At 49.1% G+C, this 14,698-nt stretch overlaps 1 protein-coding gene across 2 annotated transcripts in view; it reads right to left on the reverse strand.

The window, feature by feature from the left end:
* Positions 1–14,698, reverse strand: part of CDC42BPB (CDC42 binding protein kinase beta) — an 867,880-nt gene that overhangs the window by 149,903 nt on the left and 703,279 nt on the right. For both annotated transcript variants that reach the window (XM_069638111.1, XM_069638110.1), the window contains 2 exons: positions 11,650–11,786; positions 10,711–10,850 (listed from right to left, as the gene is read on the reverse strand). In XM_069638111.1, the coding sequence (XP_069494212.1) occupies positions 10,711–10,850; positions 11,650–11,786 (277 nt within the window). The remainder of the gene's footprint in view (positions 1–10,710; positions 10,851–11,649; positions 11,787–14,698) is intronic.

Below are 14,698 nucleotides of genomic sequence, written 5' to 3' on the forward strand. Positions count from 1 at the left end.
CTTCCTGTGCTTTCGACACAGTCAACAAAGCTATCCTGATCAATCGACTCTGTGAGAACCTAGGCATCACGGATCAGGCGCTGGAGTGACTGACCTCCTTCCTCTTGGACCGCCCTGCCCCCCCCCAGGTCCAACCTGGTTCCAATCTCTCTGCCACCTCTCTCTCTACCTGAAGTTCCCCAGGGCTCTATACTTTCACCCTGGATTTTCAACCTCTACTTGGCCCCTTTGCCCCACCTGATCTCTACCTTCTCCTCTAACTTTCGGTGTTATGCGGATGACACTCAGCTTTCCTTCAGGCTCCCCTCAGCCTCCTCTCCTTGCTCGCTCATTCCTGACTGTCTATCCGCGATTCAGGATTGGTGCGCCTCCAAGGATCTCTGCCTTAATGCCAGTAAGACAGAGATCCTTCTCATTGGGACCCTGGCACCAGTTTTCCCTCTCTCATTCTGCCCGCCCGCCAGGGCTCTCTTCCTTTACCTTCCTGCGAGGCAAAAAACCTTGGTGTCACATCTTCAATGCCGCTCTCTCTTTCTCTCCTCACATCTCGGATGTCACCAAGATGTTCCACTACCAGCTGCTCCTCCTCAAAGGTACACTTCCCTCTCTCACTTTTCACCAGAAGCTCACTGTCTCCAGAGCCATGGTTCTCTCTAGGCTGGACTACTGCAACAGCTTTTTTCTCATTCTGCCTTCCTCTACTCTCCGTCATCTGCAACTAATCCAGAACAGGACTGCAAGACTTATCCTTGGCCTCAAGTCCAGGGATCATAACTCTCCAGCCCTGAAATCTCTCCATTGGCTCCTAGTAGCTGCAAGGATCAAGTTCAAGACCCTTTGCATTGTTCACAAGGCTTTCTGGGGCCGGGCCCGCACAACATCCAACGCTCTCTTCCAAAATGCCTTCCTTCTCGAGCCCTTCGCTCAGCTACCTCCAACTCTCTAAGGGTTAGACGCTTCTGCAGGCAGAGAGTGGGGTGTAGATCTCTCTCCTCTGCTGGTGCCTCCCTCTGGAATGGCCTCCCTGCCCCTTCAAACTTGAGCCAGACCATCTGAAGTTTCGGAAGCAGCTCAAAACTTTCCTTTTCTCCTCTGCTTTCTCTCTCTCCCTCCCCTGCTGACCTGCCTGCCTGCTGTACCGACTGGTTGCTTGGATACCCTCAGAGTCTCTGAGTCCAGGCTCTTTCTTGGTCGGTCACCCTTCCACTGTCTCTGTGCCTACCATGCACTTGGGGGCTGTAACTGTAACCCCGCAGCCCCTTGATCGCCTTGCACTACCCATAGCCGTGCTGCCCTGGCTGCACTTACTCAGAGCATTGCAGCCCTGTTTTCCCCTCTCCCTTGCACTTCCCTCCTCCCCTTCCTCTTGCACCTCCTGTTCACACAGTAACACAAGGCCTAGTGAGATCGTTTGTCTTGTCCTCCCACTATCTTCCCTCCCCTGTCTTGTCGCGCATAGAAACACTTGTGTACAGGCGCATTATAAATGACTTTTATCATATCATTTTATCACAGATGCCCAGAAAAATATACAATGCCGCAGTAAGAAATGGATATACTGGCAGCACCCAAAGGCCAATCTAGCCCGTTAATTACACTTAGCAGGACTTCTTTATCAGCAATTACAGTTAAAAGAAACTCATACCAAATTGAGGAATGACTAGACTGGCTGCACCAAAATGCCTCTCTAGCCACTAATACCACATATCATGCATGCTTAGCCTGGACATGGACAACCATTATGATTTATCACACAATCCCGCCCCCCGACACATCCCCTCTCCATCTCACACCCTACCCAACTCCTTGGCCCAGAATTACCTTCACGTCCCTCTTCCTTGTCCCAGAGCTTACGTATGAGACTCCTTGCCTCATAGGTAAGTACTGGGATAAGGAAGAGTGGGATTAGGAGTAATGATGATTACAGGTAGCTAAATCAGGAATTACCTCCATGTACTTGTGCATGAGGAAGAGTACACAAGTACTTGAATGGGCTGCAGCACTCCGCCCCCTGATATTTTGGGCTATGTTGACTCGACCTGGCTGACCTTTAGAGCAGTTGCCAAGCAGAAAAGGACACAGATGTTAAACGGCACCTGGGTTTTGCTGTTAATAAGGGCCCAACAATTACCAACGTAAAGCATTTCACTGCTTGTACCTGCATTCAAATGCCACATTTTTTAGGCAATTGAAATCGCGATGTGGGTCTAGCACTTGTATGCCAGGGGAGTGATTGGAAGAGTAGAGAGAGAATACGAGACCTAAAGGAGAGAGTTAACTGCTTGTAACATTGAAGCTGCACTAGAATAGTCTCATTAAAAAGTGTAAAGAAGTTAGATGCCCCCACACAAATAAGTTTGCCCCTCCCACCACCCGTGAAGTTAGCGCCTCTCCCAACATTTGAAGGGTTATCCCCCGAAATGTAGGTTTTGTTGTGCCCCTGTACACAAGCACACACACCATTCACCATATACACACCCAGCCACCCATCCATCCATACATACATTTAAGTGTGCACCCTTTCACCCGACAGGCACGCACACACACACACACCCAGCGACCCATACATTTCTGTGCACCCTTTCACCATACCCTCACACACGCACACGTCATGGGGTTGAGGGGCTCATTATAGGTCCGGCGGTAACTGTGCCAGTGCTACCGGTGGGTTGCCGCCAGACCAGTAAAAAATTACCAGCGCCTGACTTCCCGGTGCCACCGGGCTCTTCCAAGTCCAGCGGCCGGTAATTTTGGTAATCCCGATTCCCGTGGAGTCCCATAGGACTCCATGGGATTGGGGACAAGAAAGCACCGACACCATTGTTAACGGTGCCGGTGCTTCTGTGACGGGTCTGCTTACCGTGGCCGCTGTGCCCGGCAGGGTCAGACCTGTCGGGCACAGCGGCCACAGCAGGTAGACCTGTAATATGCCGGTCCGGAAACAACAGTGCCAGCGAGATTACCAGCACTGTTGGTTCCAGACCCGGCATGGTCAGAATGAGCCCCATTGTTTCTTTTTTAAGCCACTCTAATTATTCAGTTAAGGACCGAACCATAACGGAAATAATTTCTTCATGAAGGCAGAGTGACTTCAAAAATAAACTATTTGTTTTTGAAGTCATAGGGCTCCCCCCCACCCACCTCCCACCCCATGACATGGAGCCCTGCAGCCTAGGGTCTTCCATGTCATGGGTTGGGGGGTGCCCTCAGCTATCAAAAAGAAAGTTTCTTTTTGTAGTCACCCTGCCTTCATAAAAAAATGATTTCTGTTACAGAAATAATTTATTTATTAAAGCAGAGTGAATTCAAAACGAAACTTTTTTTTTGTTGAGAAAATAAAAAAATATATTTTTTTTAAAGTGGGGCCCCCTCCCAGGACATGTGCTGGCGGGGACCCCCGCACCGCGGGGGCCCTGTTACGCCAGTGGGCAATGCCTGTTCAGCCCTTTCCCTCCATATATTAAGGCTGAGTCAAATCCCAGAGGCAAAATGTAAAACGCCACTTTTAAAAATACTACATGTGGCTTGATTCCAAATTTCCCTGGAGGAACATACACACACTGAAGAGGACCTCTGTCGGGCATCCCAGAAATTGAAACAAAGCACTCTGGGAGTGCTGCCAGAAGTGCTGGGCAGCATGCGTACGTCATAAGTCTGGGGAGCAACCACCAAAAGCCTATTAAAGAGGCACCGGTGATTAAGGCCTCGCAGCCGATCCCCAGCTCTTACGGCTCACTGACAAAACGAGCTATGGACAAGTGCCAGGGCGATCGCGAGGCTGCAAAACCACAGACGCGCCAACAAAAGCACCAGCATGACTGAAATCTCGCCAGGGGCGCAGAGAGGTCGGGAGTGACCCACAAGCGCAGAGAGATATACGTTTCCCAGGCGTCAACACCACTAAAAACAAGTAGGACACAATCAGCACAGAAGCACCAACACTCGGATGAAGTGGTTTAAAGAGGGAATTGTACTGTAATGTTGCCACAAGTGCACCTGAGCGCGGTACACAAATCCTGACCCCCCCCTCCCCCCATTACTGCGCCCAAGCAGAGCAGGGTTTGCGGGGGTGCCCCCCACTATCCGCAGTAACAGGGTGTGCAGGGATTACGGAAAAAAGGACCCTGCAGAGTCAGCAGCCCCTCCCCACGTAAGTGGGAGGAGCCGACACCACAGGGGATCAAGGATGTTGGCGGCGCACACAGGAGTGCTCCACAGTAAAGGTGATTGCAGTTGACATTACCTTAATGTGTGCTTCTGTGCGATACCTTGTACATAACCTGGGCATTTGTCCATTTGCTATGCCATATGCATCACCAATATCTCATTCTTGCAAGCCCCTTTTTCCTTCCCCTCCAATAAGGTGCTGCATGAGACATTTTCCTTTTGTTTGGCATAACAAGGCCGCAGATTTATTTTCACATATATACAACCACAGCAAACAGATATTGAAAATAGATCCAAAGGTGTGGCGACTGCTCCCCATCCTGCTTCCCCCTTTTTTCCATGTCCATCGTAGGCTCAACTCCCCCAAGACCTTTGAGTCTGAGAACCGCCTGCCCCTGCAGGTATTTGCGGACTGGGGGAGCGCCGTTTGCTGGGGGGAAGCTGAGCCCTCATTGCTACTGCCAGACACCCCCGCCGTTTAGGCTCCCAGGAGGCGCTGTCCAGAACGAGCGAAGCCCCTTCCAGTTTAGCAATGGCTCATTCGGAGTCTGTCTCTTATCATTGGTCGCCACAACCCACAACACCGCTCCGACGTCCTGCGACAACGACGTCCCGGCTCTGCCGTCGCTGCTCCTCTTGTACGGTGGATGGGTGGGAAAACGAAATCCTCTCCTGGTCAGCAGGCGCCCGGTTGCTGGAAGAGCTGCAAGTGCTCCTGTGCCGGGCGCCTGCTGCTTATGAATCCCTTGCTCCTCCCCTTTCCATTGTTGGCCCTTCGCGGGCTTTTGGGGCGCTTGGCGCTTCTTTTGGACTCTTCCTGCCCTCTCCCCTGCCCCCGAGGGGGGGAGGGAAGAGAGAGCGGAAGGAGGAAGGCCCCTGCCCCGGTTATCGGGGTGCCTCCTCCATTTTCCTTTGGCTTTTCCGTCGTCACCTTCATAACCTGGGCATTTGTCCATTTGCTATGCCATATGCATCACCAATATCTCATTCTTGCAAGCCCCTTTTTCCTTCCCCTCCAATAAGGTGCTGCATGAGACATTTTCCTTTTGTTTGGCATAACAAGGCCGCAGATTTATTTTCACATATATATAACCACAGCAAACAGATATTGAAAATAGCTCCAAAGGTGTGGCGACTGCTCCCCATCCTGCTTCCCCCTTTTTTCCATGTCCATCGTAGGCTCAACTCCCCCAAGACCTTTGAGTCTGAGAACCGCCTGCCCCTGCAAGTATTTGCGGACTGGGGGAGCGCCGTTTCCTGGGGGGAAGCTGAGCCCTCATTGCTACTGCCAGACACTCCCGCCGTTTAGGCTCCCAGGAGGCGCTGTCCAGAACGAGCTAGGCCCCTTCCAGTTTAGCAATGGCTCATTCGGAGTATGTCTCTTATCATTGGTCGCCACAACACCGCCACGCCAAAGGTGGGTTACCGCCCACCGTGGCTCCCTCTTTTCCTCTTTAGTAGCTCTATAAGTTCTGTGTACCCCATCTCCTTTGGAGACACAACTCTCTCAACCCTCCATGCCTGATACCCACCTGCCCCTGCAGGTGTTTTGGGCTGAGAGAGCGCAATTTGTTCGAGGAAGCGGAGCCCTCGTTGCCACCACCCGACGCCCCTGCCGTTTTAGGCTCCCAAGAGGCGCTGGTCCGACTCCGTTCCTTGCCCAACCATCTCCTTCGTTGACACAACTCTCTCAACCCTCTGTGCCTGATACCCCTTTGCCCCTGCAGGTGTTTTGGGCTGAGAGAGCGCCCTTTGTTCGAGGAAGCGGAGCCCTCGTTGCCACCACCAGACGCCCCTGCCGTTTTAGGCTCCCAAGAGGCGCTGATCCGACTCCGTTCCTTGCCTTTTCCAACCATCTCCTTCGTAGACACCACTTTCTGAACCCTCTGCGCCTGATACCCCCCTGCTCCGGCAGGTGTTTGTGGGCTGAGAGAGCGCCCTTTGTTCGAGGAAGCGGAGCCCTCGTTGCCACCACCAGACGCCCCTGCCGTTTTAGGCTCCCAAGAGGCGCTGGTCCGACTCCGTTCCTTGCCCAACCATCTCCTTCGTAGACACAACTCTCTCAACCCTCCGTGCCTGATACCTCCCTGCTCCTGCAGGTGTTTTCGGGCTGAGAGAAAGCCATTTTGTTCGAGGAAGCGGAGCCCTCGTTGCCACCACCAGACGCCCCTGCCGTTTTTAGGCTCCCAAGAGGCGCTGGTCCGACTCCCGAGTAGTGGAGTCTATACATGAAGCTACTGTACCTACTGACTTGTCTTTTGGCTCAAAACCTATCCCACCTTTTGCCACATACTACTGGTGTTATATTGATTCCACCGAACTGACCCACGTGCGCAAGCCCCCATAAATTGCATTGTGTATTAGTTACTTTCGTGGCCACTTCTGCAGCCCAATGGTTAGCCTGAGCCCTCTCCCCCGCATCAATGCCCTTGCAACTACCAGGCCCTGCAGTGATAAGGTACCCCACCATGACCCAACCTGGACAATCTGCTTTGTAGGGTATGCCCTGCCCAGATAGGGTTGCCTACAAGGGTATCCATCTACCTCCGTGCCCTTATTGCCTCCCCGGCCTATTCTCCCATCCTCTCCTAACCTGCTTTATATCATTTGGAACGTTGGTAGGAGGATAGGTTTTTTCTAATGCGCATAATACCCCGAGGTTTTCCAGCGCTAGCATGGGATCAAACCTATGTTGCTCTGTGTCGTCTTGCTTCCAAGGCCAGCCTGCTCCTCCTGAGCTATCCTCACCTCTACGCTTTGTACATCCCCTGATTAGCCCTATTCACCTAGGTACACTCACTCTTATGTCCTCCAAATTTGCAATGCCTTGCCACTCCCGACCAACCGCCTTTGTGTGCTGGAAATCAGTATTATTACTGAACGGCTGAGTTTGGCCCTGCCGGGCTCCGAACCTGTGTCAACTGGTTCTGCACAGGCGTCAAAGCGAGCGCTCACTCCTGTACTGCAGTTCTATATAGGTACCGGCATCCCGTGAAAGCACCCGACCCTGCACTGCAATTGTAATGCAGAAAGCTTATCGCCCCGGGCATCGCAAGCCCTGCCATCATTCACCACCATCACTTTGGGGAACTTACACTCTTGTGAATTAGGCGATTAAGAACGGTAGCTTGAGAGAGAGCTGTACCGCTAACCCCCTGACCTGCATACTGGCAGGTGGGTGTATGGGATGAGAGTTTGTAATGCAGCCCGCCAGTGTCATTCGTGCCCCCCGGGGAGTTTGGGGGGGGCGATCCTGCACACGTTTGTGACTCCTGTCTTCCCCTGGGTTGAACTGGGAATATATAAAGGGAATATAAAGGCTCCCAAGGCCTCACTCAGAATTGCGATGAAGGAAGCTGAGCACCGTACGTGCCCATATGCAGGCACGCCCCAAGAGCCTAAAGGTGCAAATGGATGCCCTGCAACCAATCTGCAAGTTACATCTCCCTTGAAATCGGCAGCAGCCTGCTCCCTGATGACTGTACCACACCTTGCCAACTTTCCTTGCCCCTACATCCCATAGTGCAGAGAGCTGCCCTCAGACTTCTCACCCCTGTCTCACCTAAACCACAATTTGCGTCCCGCTATATACAAAACTCTCCCTTCATTAATATTCACGGGTTCACAAGAGAGAAATGACTAGCCCTTTGCAAGCCTGGGCAACTCGCCTTCCCTCCACACCAAGCAGTGCTGGAGGCTGCCCTCCAACTCCTCTCCCCAGCTTCACCTTGGCCACAATTCGTATCACATTATCTCAACAACTCACCCCTTGTCACTATTCAAAAACTGGTTCCCCACAGAAAAACAACACTCCACGTTCGGTAGAACTTCCTTCCGTGTAGGCCGCTTTGCCCCGGATGCCCACACTGCTTTGGTTTTAGTCTGCCTGTGTGTTGCATTGCTAATCCGCCACAGCACGCTGTGTGCTGCATGCCTGCATCATCCCAGGTTGCCTTTATCCGAAGCGGCTATTACCCCTGTTCTTGCTCTAGTGCAGTTTACCTGGACGCAAGGCTGCTTGATTATTCCTACCGGGATGCATACAATCTGCCAATACTCTTATCCCTTTAAAGTTCCAACCATTTCTTTATGCTCGTGTTGCACCCCCTTCTACCAGTGAATGACCATGAATCCACTGTTATTGTCAGTCCGATGGGTTGGATCCGTTTTGCCCACTGCATTATGGTGTTTGAAGTCCGTGGGATGGAACATGGACTAACCTTGTAAACTTCCCCTCCCGTAATTCCGCTAGCGCAGCTCTCAAGTCACACATTTTTGGCGTTTGTCACCCGCCTCGTAAACAGCTGACTCACCCGCCAAGCCTCCTGCACGCCCATTCGTTTCAATGAGCCTCTCACCCGCCAAACTTAAAATCGGGTGTATTCACCTGTCTCTGCGACACAAATGGTTGAGAGCTATGCGCAAGTGTCTTTCTACTATCCCCGGGCCCGTATCTCAGCAGCTAATTCCCACAGGCATCTCCGTCGTGCATTTCTGGCACTATCCACTGAAATAGGTAATTTCAAGGGCCATAGACAAGAAGAAAAAAGTGAGTTGATAACCAACATCATGCAGAATTGACCTTTTTGCATAACTGTTTTCCAGCATCGCCCTAGTTAGAAACAACGTATTCCCTGGAACCTCCAACGTTCTTGTCCATAATCACATGCAGGCACTGCTTGAACCCTTTTGTCCGACATACCCCAGCTAAAATAAGCATGAGGGAATCCCGCCATAAAACACAAACTTGGGCAGCGTTCGTATGCCAATGTGACCGACCTTACTCCTGCCCCAAACAATGGCTCGACACTAGTGCTATTGTCACGGCCACGCCACTTGTACCGTGAAGCCCTTGTACTGCTAACTTGCGGCGCAGAGGCCGCGAAAAAACAATGCCGCACCCCTCCACCTATTGCTTGAAATTATGCAAAAAAGAATTTAGCCTTTTATAGTCGATTGGACTTTTGAGAGGGGTTTGTGCTGCGCAGAGGCCACATACCCTACCAACACCTGTCAATAAGTCATTTAAATAAGCATAAGCAGCATCCGCCCCATTTCTAACATATCAGATTTTCCTAGCTAACCAATGTAAAGCAGGTCTTTCCACGCGCGGCCATAACTTCTCAAATCAGTTCCTCATCGCATTAGCACGGGCACCCAAACGAGGCAAAATTGAATTGAAAATACCCCCGGCCGTGCACTTTTGATCGCGGTACTAGTGATCCACCACCTAACACTCTGTATGGTGATACCACACATGGGGGCCCCTACGGGAAACACCAAGTGGCACGGTGGCCGCGCCGGCCCATATTAATAAAAACATGAGCCCTCGAAATGCGAGCCTGAGAACGTAATCCCCAAGACTGTCCATCGTTATTTAAACTGCAGGTTTCCGCATGCCCGGAACGCATGGTGATGCTGCCACATAATGCAGTCAAAACATGTCTGAGACTTTGGTTGTGAGATATTACGGACCCCGACATGTCCAAAGCGACCACACCACTCCTACCATTTACACCACGTGAATCCTCCCAATCACAGGCCGGCCTTGCTAAACGGCAAACAAATGTGAAAACATTACCGCCCCAAAATGCCAGCCCAAACGCCAGCCCCTTGCACAAAAGGGTCACATGCCTGATGACTAGCTCCACGTGGCAAGGCAACCCAATTGCCCTTTAAGACGTGCCCCACGATCGCACATATGGATAACATTAAGTGGCCACATTCTTTGCTAGTATTCCGCCACTCGGAATACTAGCTGCTCGCTCGCTTTATAACATTTAGGCCAATACAGCGGTTAAACCCATCCAGCCTGTTACCCCCGTGTGCTGATCTGCCTGGCCCCCCAATATCAAAATGCCGTGTGCATGCCCGCCCATACAAGGATTGCCTCTTTGCTGCGCATTAACCAGAGAGCATATCCTGGGCGTGATCAGACAATATAAGGAGAAACCGTGCAGCTAAGGTGTGCTTTGATCTTCCTCTACCTTACTAATGTGGTCTAGAAAAGTTATTTAAACATGTCTGAAATAAGACGCTAGAGCGGATGGTTGGAGGAGAGGATATAGGGAACAAAGGGAAAATCCAGCAGAACATGGGGCCCTAAAACCGATCTAGAATCACACCAAGGAAACAGGAACATTTGTGATGAATAACCTTTCATACTTTCCTTTCTACCCTCGTCAAATTATTACCCCCACCCGTTCCCATCTGAATACCCCCAGGACCCCCATTAAACACAGAATCTCATCGTCGGACTCACCACTTCCATTTTTAAGCCCTTCAGTAGTTTTAAGTCTACTTTGGGTTTTGAGGTGCGGATAATGCCTTTGTCAAAAGTGTTTTGTGTAGCACAACACTGTCATAGATATGGCTTTACAGCGCTGTACCAGCCACAGCCCAGCTCATGTGTTAACCCATGCGGCTGCCGAGCTCCCCAGAAGAGTGCAAAGCACCTAAATGGTCTGCAAAGCCCCCAGTGTGTTTTAACAACAGCAGCTAACCAACGGAAACGGTTGGGTTGGATTGGTGGGCAAAACAAACCTGAGATCCAACACTTGACTGGCAACAACCCCAGGTTGAGTAGATTTTCCCTCGGGCACATCATACAGGAAGAGCTTACAGTCGCAGAGCACGGCGTACGCCCGCTGCCAGCCTTTCTTCACTCCCGTTGGCTTTGGAATCTGCAGGGGAAAGCAAGGATTGCCTGTGGTCAGGACCATTCTTGGACGATACAAACCTGCAGCAATTCAAGAACCTGGAACAAATATTGTTTCACTAAAATATTTCAAACAGAAGATAAGGGGACTAGAACCTGATTCTTTACAGCTGAATATGAAAAAGGTACACTGTAAGAGGGTGAACTATGGTGACTTCAGAAGCCCAAAGCTGGGGAACCCATGTTCTTAATATTAGGGATCAATAAAAACAATTATTTGTTATTTAGAAAAGATAAGACACCAACAACATGTTCCGCTGTGGGGAACAACACACTACCAACTCAACTATCAAACTGGTCAAAACAAGAATTCATCAACTAGAATTTGAATGAAGTGCACACGGATTCAGTATTTAAGACTACAAAGAAAATTAACCAGAGAAATCACGTATTTGTGACTTCCAACACATGTTTGCAAAAGAAAAACGAGTTTTTGTCAAATAGTACAGCTTTGTGATTCATTGAACGGACACATATCTTCCCAACGAGACGCAGTGACTGGACTTATGCCACCCTTATGCTAAGAATTCAACCAATGGCCACACATTTACCAATCAATAACCTCTGATTTGCAAACTAAACCTAGTCCAGGGACTCTGTGGATGCTTCAGGTATAACAAAAACAGATGAAACCTTTCGCCTTCATTTCTGTTTGAGCAGCATTCCCTGCAATCATGGAACTTAAACTTTTCTTGAACCGCTGTCCTGGCTCCATTTAAAATGGGCAATGACCCTGTGCCCGCATGAACAGCTACCTACCGTACCTTGACAAAGCCTTTGTAGGCCGTCCCGATTCCTCGTTGCACATCCACTCCAAGAGGTCGCTTTGCTTGCTCTGGGGGGATAGGACACACCTGAGGCGCACTGTCCCGGCATAAAGCATGGCAAGAAAAGGGGCACACTAGAAGACAAAAACACAGGCGTTTCCAAAACTGTCAAATCACCAACACCGTAAAGTACGAACGATATAAGAGCAGGATAAGCAAGACAAGATCAGGCCCCCAATCTCTAGTCCTTACATTTCAAGATGCCTTATTTCCTCCATTTCCATTGCACCATCGCCAATGTGATGATAACTTCACAATGCACCTTTCACACCATGCACATGCTTAAATATTTGCATGGCAGACAGAGGGAGCAGCTATTTGTTTTTCAATTTCATACCCTGCTTCTGAAGCACCAGCCAGCCACTGCAACAACATGATGTCAATGTCCTTCAGTAGTGTTGGGAGCAGAATGCAAGGTTTGAGGCTCTTCTGACCAACTCTGTGGGCGTCCTAGACGTTCTGCTGGCTTCCATTGTTTTCGAGTTTTCTTTTGTGACCAGAGAGACTTCTGTGGAAGTCTTCTTTATCACTGCAACCCTTTTTCTGGTGTGCTGCCAACAATAGTCCAGATGGCTACCAGGTCAAAAAAAGTGCATTGCAAGCACCACATTATGGTCCCAGGGTGATTCTATTACCCTGAAAGTGTGTTGTGGAGTAGGCCTATAACAGCTGTGATTTAGTTGTGGTTATACCCAGCTTGTGCCCACTTTTATTACATTTGTATCCCAATGTACTGTTAAAATGGATTTACAAAATATGGCCTACAGAGGAGTTTGGGAGGCCACTCGATTATGGTGAACAGTGAAGACACAAAGAGGTTAGCCAAACACAATCAAACTCTCCCTGCAGTTTACAGAAAGGGGCGGGTGGCTGTCCAATCAAGACAGTCACCCCCCCAGTGGGAACTAGTTCATTTCACGCACATCAGCAGACAAAGTATAGAGTTTTGGGATCCTCCCATGCTTCCTGTCCTCGCAGACATACTGGCGCCTCGGCAGGGCACACAAAGGGTTCCTGCTGAAGACAAATATCACACCAAGACCTCCCCCTCCTAGGATGGCATAAGAAGGGTCAAGAAAGAAAAACCACCCAAGAAATGTCAAAAAAGAAAGGAGCCACCATGTTGGAACATAGGTGAACCTTCTGTGTATAGCCACAGATGTGAATGCAGCCTGTGGTGGAAAACTGCACAACGTTGGTAGAACACGTCCACTGCTACCAGCCATAACTATAGGGTTGTTACTGTAACTAAAAGTTGCAGGAGCAGAGAGACGGGGGATACTAGGCATTTATTTGGCATTCCACATAAGGTGGTGTGTGCGCAGATCTCTGAAAAGGAGAAGCTAGGAAGGATAACAAGTATTACCCTATCCTTGAGAACAGTAATTCTAAAGGAAAAATAAAAGAATATAAAAAGGGGAGCCCAAAGGGCTCCCAGCAACACTGCACATAGGGTGCTGTGTGCTACAAAAGTGAAACACAGATGCCTTTAAAAGGTATGGAGGAAAGCAAGACTCTATAAAGTAAAACAAACAGAACAGGGTTCCCAAGATTAGAGTAGAAAAGGATGAATGAGGGGGGAAAAAGGCTCCTCATTCAGGAGAACAAGAAAAAGGTCCAGAAGGCCAGCAAAGGTCTCACTAGGAGACGGGATTAAGCATAAAACATACATCTACCCGACACATCCCCAAAGCGAGAGGTTGAATAGGACAATATTGTGACCAAATACATCAAAGGGGAAATAACTTTCCTAAAGAGGGCTATCCAAGAAGGGGCCATTATAACCTGCATTGCCTATGGCAAACAGATGAATATGAGAAGCATTGTCCTTACGCACAATATATACACGTATAAGAAGTTGTGAACCAATTGTGTTGGAAGTCAAGAGACTGAATCAAGAAGCAGTTGAAGATTTAAGTGTGGACAGTTTGGAGCAATCCTTACCACAGAGTACACGTTGTAGTAGGAGTTATATCCTGGCAGGAGTCTACCAGGAAGATGATGATTTGAAGTGCTGCAATGTGGTACAAGGTTGTGGTGGAAAGGAAGTGGTAATTCCACTACTGTGTTTTAACAAAAACGTTGCTTAAGAATGATTCAAAACATCCTGGCAAAAAGGCGTTGCTTATGATGAAATGTGATGCAATAAAAAGTGATTTGCCTTCAGAGCAAAGGACATTTACATTGACTTTTGATTTCACGTATAAAGAGAATGTCTTTTTGGTTTGCTAAGCAGAAGGTTGTGGAAGCTTTAACAGTTATCTTAGAACTAAGAAATCCTGTTGGACCTGAGTTAGTCACTTTGCCGAGTGAAGGACATATTGGAACTGTGTACTCTCCCTGGAGTGGAACGTGGCTAGTAAAAAGAACTTTTCTGAAATTGAACGTTGGTTTGAAACACCTTGAACTGATCCAGGGGAAGGGGATCCAACCCTCGTTACAAGGATTCCTGTTTATGACTTTTGTGTTTTGAATTCATATGTTATTTTGTGAAGCTTAAATGGACATAAACCCCGGTATGCCTTTGTTGCGTGTACTAGTGTGAGGGAAGGATACTTTTGGACATTAGGTCATTTTCCGTTAGCCTTAGTGTGCTGGGTAGGGAAATCCTTGTTAGGCTAGGGAAAGATAGGCACTCATCTCACCCTTTATTATTTAATAAAATGGTGACTCGTGAGAATACTCTACATACGTGTCCGTCTCGCATTTCTGAGTCCTCACAGCAAGTAAAATCTTTAGCAAAATATTGTCACACAAAGGCTTATAAAACAGATATGTACATTGACCCGTAGGAAATGTAAAATAGCATTTCACTCAATGACCAGTGAAACACAGGCAAGCCCATACCCTGCAAAAGTGTATGACTTTATGTGGGAGTTTCTGATCTAGGAAGACTGCTAAAAAGCAGATTGGTCAAAGGCTAAATCATAAGGAGTAGCCGTTGTGAGTCTATACGACTCAAAATGGCATTATGCAGCAAAAGTAG

Source organism: Ambystoma mexicanum, chromosome 14 (assembly GCF_040938575.1).
Source record: "Ambystoma mexicanum isolate Mex_15411 chromosome 14, UKY_AmexF1_1, whole genome shotgun sequence".
Classification (NCBI taxonomy): domain Eukaryota; kingdom Metazoa; phylum Chordata; class Amphibia; order Caudata; family Ambystomatidae; genus Ambystoma; species Ambystoma mexicanum.